This window comes from Sebastes fasciatus, chromosome 17 (genome assembly GCF_043250625.1).
Source record: "Sebastes fasciatus isolate fSebFas1 chromosome 17, fSebFas1.pri, whole genome shotgun sequence".
Taxonomy (NCBI): Eukaryota; Metazoa; Chordata; class Actinopteri; order Perciformes; family Sebastidae; genus Sebastes; species Sebastes fasciatus.
In genome coordinates this window covers 16,761,053-16,778,628 of record NC_133811.1, presented here as the reverse complement: position 1 = coordinate 16,778,628, position 17,576 = coordinate 16,761,053, and the positions used below count along the sequence as shown (strand labels likewise).

The following is a 17,576-nucleotide window of genomic DNA, read 5'->3' as shown; positions in this document are numbered from 1 at the left end:
TGATTATTTTTAATTACAGGCTTCATGGATTTTCATTTTTTATAGGCTACCCAATCGTACAAAAAATACCTGTGAAAATAATAGTCAATTTCACAGAGATACTAAACACGAGTCCCAACAGAAATATTATCATTACTGCTCATTATAGTTATACCATAGAAGCAATGAAGAGAGTGCCACGCGTACTATGAATATCAGTAGTGGAAGAGGTATTCAGATCATTTATACATCATTTTTTACTGAAGTAAAAGTACCAATACCACAATGTAAAAATATTCCATTATGTTCCAAAATGTACTTAACGTATCAAAACTATTCCTGCTTAGAAAATTCCCCTGTGACTAAAATATAATGTACTTTTCTTCAGTCTTTGCTTTTTTATGGATCATTTTACCTCTTTGGGCCTTGAACTGTAATTTAAGTTTAGACAAGAAATCCTTCTTTAGTGGAGCTACTCACAACTCAATGCTTTTTCAGTAAGGGGTCCCACAACAAAAGACGTTGAGAGCCACTAGTTTTATCTATTTATGACTTAAAACAGAATGTCAGACTTCTGTCATATTAAACAATTAAAAACCATACACTTTTCTTTAATATAGTAAATTGAGGGGTGAAATAGATCACGTGACCTGACCTCATTACCTGACAGTCTGGTCCCTGATTGGCTGGTTCAGTTCCAGTGCTGATAGAGGGAGGCTAATCAATCAATCAGTCTCATTAGCCTCCAGTCCAGCAGCGACTAGCTTCATGACCCTGAGCTGCTTAATTGATTATTGGTGCAATTTATTGGTTTCGACTGTCGCAATGGAGGAAGACTGTGATTTAGCTGAAGAAGACTATGGTAAGGAGGCTGACATTTAATTGTTTTATTGGTTTATTGGCTTCATTGTCGACCAAACACTTTCTTTACTTGACTTTTGTGTCATTTTGTAAAAGACTTTTAAAACTTTTTCTGTGTGTATTTAAAGCTCTTGACTGTGAGGTTGCAGCTCCCAGTGCTGCTCAGCTCCTCAGAGACAACTTAAAACTCGTTATTAATATTAACATTGATGACCCGGTGTTGGGTAGATGGGGACAGGTGAGCTAGCTTATAGCTGCAGCTACATGTAGCAGCTCAGAGTTAATTAGTGGTCAGGTGAGGTGGCACGAGGCGCTGCACACCTGGGACACTCATTAAGTCACTGCAGGCAGCAGCTCCTCGTGAGGAGGACTTTTATCAGGTTTTACTCAACCTGCAGGTCACTGCATGACTCAGGAAAGAACTCCTCCAACATTATCAACTTATTTCTTACACTGTAAGCACTTTTTCAAGTGAAATAATCAGCATATATAGCTTCAGTATGGAAGCTTTTGAAGGACTAAATTAAAATGTAATCTCACAATAGCACTTACATATGCGTTAATTGGGTCAAAATTATTTTAAATTCAATAATGCAATTTTCATTTTCACTATAGCATGGGCATTATAATATATAATATATGTTAAATATTAAAGTATTATAATGAAATATTTAAAATATTAAAATTAAAATTGAAAAGCCATTTGACATTTCATTTTCATACACTCTTTATCACACTTTACGGTTGACAATATTCAAATTTGGAAAATGAAAATGCATTATAGATACTGTAACTTAAAGGTACAGTGCAACCACACCACTAGACATCTATAGTGGTGTGGTTGCAGATTGCAACCAACCCTCCGTTCACTCCTCCTTTTCCAAGACTGCGGCCGTCGAGTGCAAAACTGTGGTAACGCCGTTCACCTCGCTCAGAAGCCATCCTTACCGTAATAACGCTACTTTAGGAGCAATGGAAGTCAAATGGTGGATGGCGGTACCAAGGTTTTGCACTCTGTGGCTCACGTACTTTACCGCAGTTTAACAAGCGTGTCAGAGAACTACGGTGGCCTTCATGTAACGTAAAAACGTGAAAGGCCCTCTCTAGAGCCAGTGTTTGGTTTGTCCGTTCTGGGCTACTGTAGAAACATGGCGGGGCTCATTCTAAGCTAACGAAAACACAACTGTTCTTAGTTTCAGGTGATTATACACTAATGAAAACACAGTTATGAATATTATATTCCGTTTCTGCTAATAGATCCCCTGAAATGTTACACACTGTTCCTTTTAATCTAGCATTTTTAAATGCATCATTTCAAGTCACAATTAAAATTAAAATGGAATAATCCATTTAATTTTAATTTTCATAATACTTTATGCACATTCTCTGGCAATTAAAAAATGCTAAAGCCATTAGACATTTAATTTTGAAGACTAACCCTCCTTTATGTTTGACAAATATTCAAACGTTAATTCAGATGTGAAAAATGTAAAAGCATTGCGCCCATTGGCAATTACATGTCAATGCTGTAACTGTCACGCTGTTCCCTGACTTAATGAAATGGCAAATGCAAAGAATTTGAGTTACTACAGACGCTCTCCTCCCTCACAATAAGGAAATACTGAGAGTAATATTATTGATAGTAGGCGTTCACAACAAGCAAAGAGGAAGACACACACATAAGTAATTCTATTAGAAAGGATGTTATACACTTCATTGGCAACAGAAATACATAATGTTTTAAAGCTTCTTTTAAAAGTAATTGGAGTCCTCAGGGAGCTTATACCTGCAACTGGGAGCATAAAAACTGATGAGTGGTTCATATCTTTTAAGTGTCTAACTTATGGTGGAACAAGGCAAGGCAGGTCAAGGAACCTTAAAGTCAGTTCTAGTACAGGAAGCTAATTTGGTGATACCCCTTAAAGGTCACCTATTATGCAAAATGCACTTTTCCATGTCTTTTAAACATCAATATCTGTCCCCAGTGTGTCTACAGGCCACCATAGTATCATAAAAGACCATCCTCTCTCTTTTTCTCCTCCTCCGTTTGTCCGGAAATGGGTGCAGAAAAAAAATTCGCTTTTTTCCTTGTATTCTGACGTCATTAGAGAAATGCAAGCCACGTGAGGGTTTCCTGGTCGAACCAGAGAGAACCTTCAGTAGCTGACCCCGCCCCACAGCGCGTCACTGTCTCTCCTCCTCAACCGAACTTGAGCAAAGTAATGTAAAATCTTCCATACATTTATCTTTTAGCAGAAATAATGAACTGACTACTGTTTCACATCTTCTATTTTCCACCCTGATGGTCGCTGTGTTTACACACCGTGTCATAGCGGTAGCATGTAGCTAACCCGTTAGCATGTAGCTACATGCTAACGGGTTAGCTACATGCTACCGGGTTAGCTCTGTATCTCCATGTAAACAGAGCCATCTGCTCTCAGCTGTCTGCTCTCCTCTGGGATGATTCTGTCGGTCATTTCTCACAGATGGATCTGTAAAGACAGACGTAAAACAGAGTGTGTGTTTACGGTTTACAGAGTTGATGCATGAGGTAAACACTGAGTTAACTAACAGAGATATAAACAGCATTATTTACCTGAGAGAAACCGTCAGGAAAACCTGGAATCTGGACCGCAGATGTTCATCATGTGTCGCCGATTTCTGATCAGATTCCTCCGGTAACGTGCGCTGGGTGAAGTTTCTGGTTTATAAACTTTAAAGTGGTTTATAAACTTTATTCTAGCTGCTATCTCTCCACTCGTCTCTCTCTCTCTCTCTCTCTCTCTGAGAGAGAGAGAGAGAGCTTCTCCGGGAGGGAGGGGGAGGGTGACGCTGTTGTTGAGGACGTTTGATTGACAGAAAACGCTGACCAATCAGAGCAGAGTGGGAGGAGACAGAGGCTACAGACACAGAAATCAGCACTTTTGGAAATGGGCTGAAACAGAGGTTATAGAGACATGCTGGAATGCATGATCTGATTGTTTTTTTGAAAAAAAAACTTCAGAGACATGGTTTGGAGGTGTCTGAGACCTATAATAACTAGTTTAAATGGAGTATAATATGTGACCTTTAACACTCCGACGGCCCGCTGGCGTCTTTCAGAGGTTGTTGCGGGCTGAGTTTTCAAGCTCGATTTTCAAAGGGGTCCCTTGACCTCTCACCTCAAGACATGTGAATGAAAATATGTTCTATGGGTACCCACGAGTCTCCCCTTTACAGACATGCCCACTTTATGATAATCACATGCAGTTTGGGGCAAAAACCATGCAGTCTTTTGAATGAAGTATAAATGTTATAGTTTCGCCTGTTCTAAAATGGTGTATTTGAATATTTCTGCATACCGGGGTCCCTAAACAGTCTTACAATTGCATTAATTTTGTATCACTGTAAAGCTGAGACCCTTGTGGATCCAATGAGCCCAATTGTATTCATGTGTGATGATGTTAATCCCCATGGTAGCCATTTCATTGTAGTGAGGACATTTTTTTAAACTTGACCTCACTGTATAAAATGACCTGTGGTGACCTCAAGGATAATCACAGCCTCATGAAACTTTACAGCCACAAACTACAGACCTAGAGCATTCAGAGAATGGATGGCTTTCCTAGCTAGATTGACAATAAGGGGGTTTCTGAGCAGTTTCCAGAACAGAAGTGCTCACCATCCAGTCACCAAAAAATGCAATTCTTGCAGAAATCTTCAAATGTCTAAAGTTTTTTAAACTAAATCACAGCATGGCTTTTTCTATGGTGTTCCTCAAGGTCTTGGTGTCTTAATGTGGTATTTTGGAGGGATTATTGATCATTTTTTATCAATTCTTGAATGGTAAAAAATGGTTAAATTTAGCACCAAATCTGTCACAAATGGCATCATCCCCAAAATTGCTGCAACAACTTATGAGACCGATGACCAGAACAACTTGACACACAATGACGAGAGCTGCATCTCAAATTAATCTTCAGGTTCCCAGCTTTCAGATGATGTACACCACTTCTATCTACTGTTTACGTTTTATCTACCCCTGAACATCCCCTGTTCCCCACACCGACCCCTCTAAAAAAAGAGGGCAGAATGGTAAGGGGCTAAGGACAGGTGTAATGTGTTTTTTTTCTCTTAGTCCATGTTAAAAGTTTGGCTGCAGCATTCTGGTACAAGAAACAAGATCATGATGAAGTTTCTCCAGGTCTGGTTTTGATTAATAGTAGGTGTTTTAGAGACAAAGTACAGATAGCTGACCTCATGTTATCGCAATGAAAATGGACCAGGCTTTACAGAACCTGGACAAAAGTAAAAAAAAAACTCTCACTTCACTCTGTTGCAGACTGTCCAAGCCTTCTGTGTGAGGAACTGGAGGATTTGGATACAAAGGACAACCAAGGGAGGAGGAGGATGAGGAGGAGGAGGAGGAAAGGAGAGGAGGAAGTGTTTAATCAGAGGGAGGATGAAGAGGCAGGAGAGGAGACAGACCGAGAAGACAAAGAGGGGGAGGAGGTTAAAGAAAAGAGAGTTGTGTCAGAAAATGAAGTGATGGCAACAGAGGGAGAAGAGGAGGAGCAGGTGAAGCCAGAGAGTAGGCCGAGAGCGGAGGAGGCACAGGAGGTGATGGATGAGAACAACAAGGAAATAATCGCTGATAAGCAAGAAGACAAAGAAACAAAAAGTCTAGAAGAGAGAGACGAGAAGAAAAAGAGTAAGAAGAGGCGAGGTAAGAAGCAGAGTGAGAGAGTGAGAAGCAGGAGAAGTTTAAAAGATGTTGGTGAGCGGTTTGAGGAGGAACAGGAGAGTCGGATACAGGAGTTGTCAGTGATGAGCTCGGAGGAAAGCTTGGCTCTGTCGGAGCCTCCCATTGGACTGATGAACAGCTGCGACCTGTCTGATCCCGTCTACCTAGGATGTGGGGGGACAGGGATGTATTGCCCTCCAGTTCCTCTTCCCCTGCTGTACTCCTCGCAGCCTCCGGTCCCAATCCAACCTGCTCCTCCTCAGCCTCCTCACGGGACAAAAAGGCCTCACAGCCCCCTCCTGCCTCACAGCCTCCCCCAGCAAGGCCCACAGCCCCTCGAGGTGAGAACACACCGTCACTGTTTATCAATCACCTGCTCACTTCATCACACTGAATGAGATGTCAACATAGTGAACAACATTGTACCTGAACTTATGTCCTTATTTCTGGAGGACAAACACGTCTGTGTCCTAAAACTGCTATAAAAATACTATATATTGATATTATTTTCCACTTTCACTGAGTTAAATCTTTTAACCAACATCAGTCCCGATCATAACTACGCTTGTTATACTGGTTATTACAGCAATAACGTTATTATTCCACGTAACTTTCATTAACGGTCACTCATTATACTACGTCACTCTCTGCGGCCATCCACAGACTTACAAACGTATTTGTGATATGTCAAAGACGTTATTGAGAATGCAGTTTAGTTGTATGGTAATTTTTAGGAGACAGGGCTGTGTTGTCTGTTGTGAAAAAAGAAACCCATAAACATTTTATTATTTTCTGTATACTAAATATATGGAAAATATTAAACCTTACAAATTTGAAGCCAGGGCTCTAGATTGAAAGCCTGATATAATAGAATACATGATTTTATGCTGTAATGGCCGTAGGATGAAAAAGTGTGGTTTCAATGGGGACATTTTTGTACTTAAAGGTCTGACTGTTTTTGGTCCAAAATTTGAAAAGAAAAATCCTACCTTTGCCAAAATGTATGCCATATGCATAACAGGGATAGTTTAGGTGTTTTGAAGTGAGGCTGTATGAGGTTCTCATCCATAGTCAGTGTATTACCTACGGTGGTCGGCACACCCACAGTTTGGAAAAACAGACAGGAGTTACCGAAATGGGAGCAAAGCAATGTACTGCTGTGGGCGGGGCCAGCAGCAAAATGTATTTTAGCCACCTAAAAGAAAAGTCAAATCAGTTTAAATGTACGCTATATTTAGAATATTTTCGCCAGTTTATCTCGCCGTGAGAAAGCTATACACTCATCAAAAATGATGCAGCAAAACCAGATATCTTCTTTTTCATTCCAAGTGAGGAGCGGGCTACAGCGGTCAGAGGTAAACTCACTTCTGTATAACTCCACACCTCCAGATTTGTTTCATTTTCAAACTTGTAGTCTTCTACATTTACGAAGTTTATGATGTTCAGTTTTTGGTGACATTGTTGGACATGTATAAATTAAATGATATGTTTATTATTGAGGTCATAGTTAAAGGGGTTGTTAGGCTGGACTACATTATATTGAGACATATTTCAAATGTTTTGTCCTCCTTATTTACGTACATGAGGGGTGAAGAATATTAGAAACAGCTCTGAATATAATACACATATACAGTATATAAAACATATGATTGAATTAATACCTCTATGACGGTATTAAAAAACTGAACATTATAGACATAATAAAATTAGACTTTATGTCAGAACAGTATTGGATCACTTCAAATAGTACCACTGAGTCTATGTGTATCACCTTGTGGCAGCTCTTCATTTAACCTACAGGATGGTTATATTTAATGTTAAAATACTCAAACTAAAATCATTCATTCATTTTAGACACATTTCCCCCAAATTCAGCCTTACAGATTGGAGATCTTTGGAAACTTTGGGATGTTTGCAAGACTTTCAAATAAACTCCTGTGGGTTTGAATAATATTTGGCGGCGAGGTTTAACCTCTTCAGCCCAACAGACAGGTTTGCATGCTCTAATGAAGATCTCCAGGCTTCTAATAATAACTCATTTGTCATGTATAATTACAGTCTAATATGTATGAAATCATGCACACCTACAACCTTCTGCAATATTAATGATGCAGCTGTGAAAAAAGCATCCTGGTTTTAATATTTGACTCAGTGTGTGGTGTAGTGTGAGATCAGTGGGCGAAAGAGCTTCATTGAAGCATTGGAACAAGCACATGCAGAATTTGATAATTTAAAACTGTGTCAAATCATTTCATTTAACTGAAAATATGCAAGGAGAAAATGTATTATATTTTGTCATTATTTGCCAGTATGACTGTATCTACTCCATGATATAATCTCTATTTTGTAGGAAGGCTTTGCTCTCCACCTAGAATCATAGATAATTATAGATAAATAAACATAGATAGCGTTGAGCAATAGCAAGACATTTAATTTCCCGTGATTTCAAGCCTCAACTTCACTCTTTACAAAATAAAAGTAAACAGGAAAGCAAACTTAAACCTTAAAATCACAGCTTGGCCTGTGAGTGCATCATGTTGGATATGTGGTGGATAGAGTCTACCTAACTAATACAGAGAGCACACAAGTAAAATGTGAGTACAGTAGAGCTCAAACGATTAGTTGATTGATTGACAGGAAATTAATAGTTTTTCAAGCACAACTTCAATGTTCCAATCTCGAAGATTTGCTGCTTTTTCTTAGATTATGGTAAATCTTTGGGTTTTAGGCTGTGCATTTTTCTATATTATTCTGACATTTAATAGACCATACAGATTTAATCGATTAATTAAGAAAATAATGTCAGATCAATTGAAAATGGAAGAAAATTCATTACGCCATCCTATAGATTAGAGCTGGCAACCGATTAAAAGATTAATTGCATGATTGTCCATAGTTAATCACATTTAATCACAAATGAATCACACATTTTTTATCTGTTCAAAATGTACCTTAAAGAGAGATTTGTCAAGTATTTAATACTCTTATCAACATGGGAGTGGACAAATATGCTGCTTTATGCAAATGTATGTATTTATTTATTATTGGAAATCAATTAACAACCAAAACAATGACAAATATTGTCCAGAAACCCTCACAGGTACTGCATTTAGCATAAAAAATATACTCAAATCATAACAGGGCAAACTCAAGACCAACAGGCAACAACAGCTGTCAGTGTGCTGACTTGACTATGATTTCCCCCAAACTGCATGTGATTATCATAAAGTGGGCATGTCTGTAAAGGGGAGACTCGTGGGTACCCATAGAACCCATTTTCATTCACATATCTTGAGGTCAGAGGTCAAGGGACTGATTTGAAAACGGCCATGAGTTTTTCCTCTCCAAAGTTTAATGTGTTAAAGAAATTAGTGGCATCAATACAAATTTGCGTTAACATGTTATTATCACATTAACTTTGACAGCCCTAGACTCGTATAGATATATCAGTGTCACATATGAGCGGTACATAGACTGGAAATAAATTACTTGGTCTTTGAAGTTGTGAACCAACTTTTATTGTTGAAAATGATTGTTGCATTGCTTTTTGTGGGCTCAAATGTTCAACTGTGCACTTCTCGGTGCACCTCAGCAGTGTTTTGGCAGACAAACATCCCTGCTAGCTTTTTGTCTTCACCTCAATGTTTGACATCCTCCAAACTTGTGTTCGGCTTTAAAGAAATGTGATTATTGACATTTGACAAAAATCACAATTTTAAAGAGTATACATGGTAAATCAGACAATATTTAACTGCTGAATTTGACTGAGATGAAGTAATGTTTCTGTGGTTCATGGCAGATGGAGATAACCCAGGTCTACTCGGCCCGACGCTCCATCCGTTACAGCAGCAGGGGTCGAGGCCAGGTTCTGAGCTTCCCTCTGATGCCGGGATTAGAGACTGTGGATAGCTGCCTGCTTCCGCCTGCACCGAAGAAGAAAACACGGACGCTCTACAGTACTGGTAACCAAACTGTCAGTTTGCCCAGGTGTGTTGAGATTTGATTAGGCAAATAGTTGACCTTCATTGTGTGTGTGTGTTTGTGTGTGTTTGTGTGCATGTGCATATGCGTGCAGATCAGTTAGAGCATTTAGAGGCCTTGTTCCAAGAGGACCACTATCCTGACGCAGAGAAGAGGAAAGTCATCGCCGCTTCAGTTGGTGTCACACCTCAAAGAATTATGGTTAGAAATCTCCCTGACTCCTTTACAGTACATTACTTATTTGGGGATGTACCTCCGAGAAGAAACAATAATTAGCAAACAGGGAAGTTTTCTCTCCCTGTCTCAGCGTCGACTCCATTCTTTCACCTCCCCTCTCATCCCGTTGCTTTCCATTTCCTCGCCACCATCCTCAGTCATTTTTCCTAATATCCATTTTATTGTCTTGCTCTGCATGATTCTGTGAACCAGGTCTGGTTTCAGAACCGCAGGGCTAAGTGGAGGAAAGTGGAGCGCTCCATCACAGCAAGGGTTGAACACAGACAGAGTAGAGCTGGATGCAGCAGCAGCAGCCCCCCACATCACCAGATCAATCCCACCCTGCCCACACTAGCATCCAACAGGTATTACACTATTATCCCTCTGTGTTTTTGTAGTGTTTTTTTTGTCCTCTCATGGTGCAAATTACTTGTATTTAAGCGTGATTTGATGTATGATTATTTTTTTTTTCTCTTTTTCAGTAAGGGAGCTCCCTGTTTTTCTAATCACTTCGTTACCAAGCTGCCCCAGCTCGCCCCTGCAGCACCTTCTTTCCCCACCCTGTCCAACCAGACTCCGCCCCCCTACAGCAGCCTGCTGGCCAGCCTCAACAGCCCAGGTGTTCAAATCAAAGCATGCATTAACACAATTATTCAAAACCTGCTCATTATTAGGTCATTGTGCTCCATAATTAGGTTATGTTAGGTTTGGTTTCTGAGGAACTATCCTATTTACCTGACTAAAGGCCTTTACACACCGGGGGCGAGACGAATAAACAACACGAAGATGTGAAATACTCACCTGCAAATATAACAGTATATGTCTAGGGCTTTTATTGTGAAAGGGAAGGACGGAAGGCATGGATCTGGTCTGCGCTGCATTTGTCAAGGTTGAAAGGAGTAATACAGTTTGCCGTCCTGGTTCGGAGCCTCCGTGTTGTTGTTTCATAAATATAGCGCTACTCGACCAGTTCAGCACAATGTGATTGGTTGACGCCTTTGTTTGCCGACGCCATACTGCGGTGGCCAATCACGTAACCGGCGATCCGGAACTGTACAACCCAGCCATGAAAAATAAAAGATGTTAATCGCTGTGCAGTCACTTGGTGTTACACTGCCGCCACAAAGCCCTGCGCTGTATTGCTGCTATGCCTGATTTGGTGTGAATGCAGCCTTAACCGGAGTCAGGGTTTGATAATGGTGAAATGTGATCAAGTAGCAGCCAAATGGTACCGTCTCCACAGCTGAAGGTTTAATTATTGTTGCACGGAGACAATGTTTCATTAATAAACTTTTTTATTTTAGTCATGCTGAGATGAATGACCTCGTTGTTTGGTTGTTGTTAGCCACCACAGTCCTTTAAAATATTTCTCATCTTTGTTTTTGCACAATTAAACCAAAGTAATGGGACGTTTGATCTCAGTTTATTGTTGATAGTCAAATGAATGGCTTTATAACTCCATAACTTACAGTTTGTGGATGGACCAGTCTTTTTTTTTAAGAGAAGCTAAACCTTGATGCTGTAAGAATCCATGAATGAGTTGAGCTCGGTTTAAACTCAGTGTATGTTGCAATAGTCAAATTCCCCAGAAACCAAACCAGTGTTTAATCTCTCTGTGTTATCTCCCAGGTCAATCCAGAGGGAGAGATGTGGGCCAGCACCAGCTTTCGTCTCAGGGGGGGTTGGCAGAGTACCACCCCCGCCCCATGCACAGCCCTCCCCCACTGCGGCGAGCCAGTCTCCCCCTTTTCACAACGACCTACAACACCGCCAACCCGACTCCCCCTCTCCTTAACACCCTGGCGCACACCCCACCTCTGTTCCTGGATGCTCTGGAGGGTGGCTCCGTCTTGGCCCATCGTGACACCCAGTCTCTGCAGAATGACACCAGGTCAGCTCGATTCACAGCCGACTCTGACATGAATACTAGACGATGATTTGAACAGGGACAACGAGAACTAGAGATGACAGGGGGGACAGAGGCTGCAGACAGGAGCAGAGATCCTGTGAAACACTGATATAATGATGCCTCAGACAGCGCCGGCAATAGAGGAGAGTCGGTTTCAGCTGGCACGAAATAATAGAGAGTTCATGCAGGGAGACATCTCAGTTAAAATTATGTTTGTTGGTTTGACTACAATTATATATCACGGCACAAAACAAATCCCCCAATACAAGACAATAGCGAAAGACAAAAGCAAACAATAGCCACGTTTACATGGAGCCTAATATTACAATTATATTTGATTTAAAAGCTCAAGCACAATAAAAATGCTCAATATAAACACCTCAATCAGAATAAAGAGGCCTAAACTGATTGAAATTGAAAGAGCGGTAGTTTAAACCTTATTATAAACCGATTAATAGAAATATTGTACCATGTAAACAATGAAAGTGATTACTTTCTGGCTGCGTTATTTCTGCGCATGATTTCTCCATCATGATGTGAATGCGTGGTTTCTCTCTTTTTGACGGTGCTTTTGTGAATGCCAAATTGACTGGAGAATATTCTGCACAGCTGGTCTGTACAAAACAACTATAACACGCACAATACAAGAAATGGGAGCTCTGACGGTGACTTCATATCGAGCCTCAGTAACCCGGCGGTGTGAAACGGACTTGGGAACAAATAAAAAAATAAATATAAAAACGTAGGCTAATTAAAAGCGGTGTGTAGGCTCCTTTCATATCTTATAATCAGCCAGAGCAAAGTAACGCAGGGCAATGCATACCGTCTGCAGGACTGTAAGCGCACAACTCTGACATGTCGCACTGGCAACATACGGCTCAAGAAGCTGACACAGATAAGTGAATATATGATATGAATATGATTAATATATGATAAGAGAATATGCCTATATAGGCCTATAGATATACTGTATATTCATGTTGGATGGACCAACTTATGTGTAGTTATAATAGAGTATTATATATTAGGGTTGTACTGAATAGTTCGAAGCTTCATTCATACACGTTGACATTCAAATTATTATCATTAATAACTTATAGAAACATTGCGTGCATTAGTCCACCTTCTGTCTCCCTCTCTCACACATGCAACGAGCGATGCAGCGCTCAGTCCGTCTCTGTAATTGTCTCAGACCTCAGTCCAAAAGTCGAATGTAACCACAGCTAATGAATATCAATAATTGTTCCAGTCCTGCTGTTAGAAGGCTTAAAGGGTCAATTCACCCAAATTACAAAATAATATATTTTCATTGGAACTGCTATCAATAAAAATAATAGTTCATTTATTTTTCTTGAGTGGTTGACAGTATGTTCTGTAGAGTAACTGGGTCATTGTGTCTCAAAAACAATGAGGCTTTTAAATGTTTGAAATCATTCATTATCATTTTCAGTACTTAGAGCACAACATACATTCACCTCCACTGCATTGGAGCGGTGGCAGAAGTCAGTATTGTGTTTTGTGATCTAATACCTGCAAAACTAATGACATCTCTATCAGCCTCAAGCTAATACGCTAATAACTAAGATGCTGAACATAGTAAACATTACCTGTTGAACCTCAATTTGTAGAGTCGATTCATAGTCGCTCGCCTGACTGTAGACTCTTATGCAGCGTTCACACGTCATCATACAGATACTAAGTAGCAGGCAGGCCTCTAATGAAGCTGTAGCTGTGCGCGTGTGTTGCACTGAGCACAAAATGTACATACTCTGCTCCGACTGGACAGTTGTTTTCTGACGTAGCTGCCATCTACTACACACAAGGACCTTGTGTACAGTTGTTGTTGTTGTTGTACAGTTGGTTTGTTCGGTTTTAACAGCTTTTTTTGCAGTCTTTTGTAAAAAATGTAGTATGAGTTGTTGAAACTGTTTTAAAACGATGGCTCCCAAGCTGGCAAGAAATGAACTGTTTCTTTGGGCATTAAAACACTGGCTCAAGACTGGTTCTTGGCTGGTTGTTTCTCACAGTGCGATTAAGAGGACATTTGCATAAAGTAGTGTAGTCCTGTAGTGCCACTGGACGCCTTCTAAAATATCTGTAGCTCAGTGGGCGGTGGCGGGATGCCATGGCATGTCCAATTCAAAATGAATGGCAGCTTAACGCTGTCTCAGCCTTTAAGTCCGTATGTGTGAACCATAAGACACGTCTTGATGTAGTTTGGGTGAACTGACCCTTTAAGAGGGTGCTGTGATGACAAAATACTCCTGCCTCCTAGTTTTGGAAGAGAGCGATATAAAGTCTGGATCAGAGATATACAGTATGGAAGTAACTGAGCATACCATATATACTATAGAGGTATCTCTGTAGTAACACACTATATACTCATAGGTGTGTGTGTGTGTGTGTTTGATTTGTCCTCAGTTCTCTATTTGACTTTGGGGAGAAGCTCGACTACCTGACTTCAGGCCAGCAGAACAACCCTCTCTCCTACCAGCTCCAGACCTCCTACCCCACCAGCCAGCCCCAGCATCAACCTCAAGCATCTCTGCCGCGCATGGCCTACCTCACCCCCTCCCCCTACCTCACCCCCAACCCTCCAGATTCCAACCCTACCTCCTACCTGACCTTTGGCCCCGGAGGAAACTCCACTGGGATGGTGACCTACTCCGCCGGAGGCCACGCTTACTTCCAGTCCCAGAGCACAGGACAGATCCTGCTGCAGTCGGCCGGTCATCACGGTGAGTCGCTGGGACGAGATTTGATTTTTTTTGTGGAGCCACAAAAATACACCATTCGAGGGGTTTAGGCACACTTTATTTTCAAAGAACCAGATATTTTCTGATGTAGTTTTTCATCTTTTACACTGAAGTGTGTAAAAGAAAAGAGATTATACCCATCCAAGCCTTGGAAAAGCTAGTCACCAAAAATTGTTTTCTCAGAAAATGAACCAGACTTTTACTTCTGGACTCCTGAATGCCCCCAAAGAATCTGCCTTATCTGCTACTCTGTTCTTAATGAAGGACCACACCATTAACTGACATGCAAATAAGTGTCTTTTTTATTTATTTTGTCATTTTCACTTTTTATTGATAGTGACATTAGAGCTAAACAGTAAGAGGGAAGACTTGCAACAAAGGTCCCCAGCCAAAATCCAACCTTGAAAGTTCCAGTTGCATGGTAACCACTCCAGTTTAAGTGTTTATCAAATTTGGCTGCACAATTAATTGAATATTAATCTCCCTACAATTAAATGAACATGATCGTCTGTGATATTGACGTCTAAAATGCTCCACTCATAGAACATTTCGCTGCATATCAAATCAAGTGCATCCTAAACAACGTGATCTCACAGAAATATGTGAAATGGCCACGACATCTTGACAGCGTATTACGTGGTGGTGGCACAGAATGTGTTAAAATGATCTGCCGCCACCTGCCCAAACCCGTAATATTTTCTAGTAAGCTCACCCAAACTCGCCTGAGCACATTGCTAGCGTGCACCCTACAGCGACAGCCTGTGAAAAACATTCCTGAATGTTGTGGCAGTGTAGAGTAGAGGAGTAATATGCTGTAAAATGAAAATTAATTCAGGTGAAGAAGAACCTTATTTTAAATCTCTTCTAGGAGATCGATATGATTAAGGACCAGTATTATTTGGATGCAAAGATTTGGTGCAGCCCTATTATTGAATATGATATATATGAGATAAGAAAGATTGGCAGATGAGACTGGTGGAGCAGGATGGGAAGGCTTTGGGGAAGAGCCACAATAGCTGCTGGGCTCGGTTGATGCCTAGGGGACCGATGAGAGAGGAAAGAAGGGGAGTCTTGGTGAAAAATGAGAACAACAAACAGGTATACAGGGCAAGAAGGCATTTATAGACATATGACAAGAAGAGGGGTGTTTGAGGTGAGGTCCTGCTACTGATCTTGAGCTAAATTACCTCCAATAAAGCTCAATTGCCACATCTCATGTCATGTTTCCTTGCAGGTGGGATCGCAGCGTACCAGTCGTACCCATGGGGCAGCATGTATGGTCAACCAGCCATCCACCAGCGGACTCAGTGCCCTCCAACTTACCCCAGCAGCTTGGGGGGTGCTCAAGATCACCAGCCGCCCCCCTCCACCAGCCTGCCTCCCCCTTTATTCTTCCCCCGGGGGGAACACGGGCCCTCACATGCAAACTCCCAGCGCTCATCACACAGCCATACACACACCGCCACCAGCAGCAGCAGCAGCACCTCCGTCCTCCCTCCAGTGTCCACGCTGCGGCCCTCTCGCCTCAGAGCAGAGATCACTCCAACCAAGGCTGCCTCCCTGCTGCCTTCTCAGGTCAGCCCTGCCTCTCCAGACAGCTCTCCAGTGCCCCCTTGTGTCAAGATAGAGTATGACAGTCCTCGAGAGATTCACAGCCACTTCCACTGCGAATTCTCCCCCATACACTTTTGACTGCATGTTTGCTTGTGTGTGAGAGTGTGTTTGGCGTATCCGTGTTTATATATCCTGCATAAGTGTGAGTATTTCTGTATTTTCCATTTGTAGTACTATTAGGATGTTCTCAGTAGAGATAGTAATGTAAACTGGCTTAGTTGGGCTGCGTTTAACTTGGCTGCAATAAATGCTCCTTGTTCTGTTAATCCTTTGTTTTTACATTTAACTAGCATTGCTATGATTTTAATTGATGGTCTACAGCATATTATTACTCCGAGGACAATTTTTATTGAGACAATTTTGTTGCGGACCGGACAGAGAGGTGCGTGGGAGGTGGGTTAATTGCCAAACGTAATTGTTCTCCACGTCCCCATCAGTATATGCTTGCATGTTCACAAATCATAAATGTCAGTGTTGATTCCCAACACACGAATAAGCCGTGATACAAAGTTAGAAAAGGACAGAGAGAAAAGCGTTTCACTTAACAGAAAAATTTCACTTAACAGAAACTGGCAACTTAATTTAGTCTCCCTAATTAGCATTTGTCAGCAGTATATAAACATACAACAAATGGTTTATAACACACTATAATGTTGTTGTAAGCAGATATGAGTGTTTGTTAATGCATTTGTCAATAACTACAACTCCTCCACAAGAGGCTGATTTATAAACTGATAATAATATAGTAAATCAATAACAGAAGATGTCTTCATAGGAGAAGTTATAATTGTTGACAAATATTGTACATTGATAAGCATGTAAAAATGTCGATATAAAATGTCTATCGTATATATCTTTCTATATTGTTTCTATCATGATATAGGCTAGGCCTATATTTATTTCTTTTTTCTCTATAATTTCACTTTAAACCTGCTATGTTAATTTTGCACTCAAGTGCTTAAAATTAGAAAATACTCTTCATTTGTAAAGGTATTTAATTCACACAGGAGTATATACAAAAATATGCTCTACCATGTGGTTATTTCATTTAGACTATTTATTTATTGCATTACCAGATCGTGACATTACCAGATATTAACTATATCGTGACATAGATGGTTATCGAGATCAAGAAATTACCCATATCCGGATAGAAGATTTAATCCATATTTCCCAGCCCTAACTACAACCACACTGCAGTGTGTTGAAATTCATTGTTTTTGCCGCAGAAAGTTCAGGCTTCTGTCTTTTACGTCATCACATTGGATGCTCGTGATGACGTCATCACGTTACGTTATGTGCGGAACATAACAAAACTGTCTTAAGCGCCTTTGCACTTGATCTGCTTGTAAAAATTAGTATATCTCAAAAAACAAAAAATGTGCATAGTTCATTTAACTTATGTAATGTTAAAGGGACTGTTTGTAAGGATCAGAAATTGGTTGTAACAGCAACACCTGTGGCCGTTAAGTCAACGAAAGTCAGTGTCCTGTTGCTCGCGCTCGCCCATGTGCACGTGCTACCTGAATGTGAGCGA

The 17,576-nt window shown here is 40.7% G+C and overlaps 1 protein-coding gene across 1 annotated transcript; it reads left to right on the top strand.

Annotated features, from left to right (window-relative positions):
* Positions 1-683: 683 nt before the first annotated feature.
* nobox (NOBOX oogenesis homeobox) lies at positions 684-16,305 on the top strand. The gene is made up of 9 exons (XM_074613789.1): positions 684-841; positions 5,162-5,904; positions 9,363-9,525; positions 9,639-9,745; positions 9,974-10,125; positions 10,243-10,379; positions 11,390-11,651; positions 14,091-14,407; positions 15,660-16,305. The coding sequence occupies exons 1-9, from the start codon at positions 748-750 to the stop codon at positions 16,115-16,117; spliced, it is 2,433 nt and encodes an 810-aa protein (XP_074469890.1). The 5' UTR covers positions 684-747; the 3' UTR covers positions 16,118-16,305.
* The last annotated feature ends 1,271 nt before the right edge of the window (positions 16,306-17,576 follow it).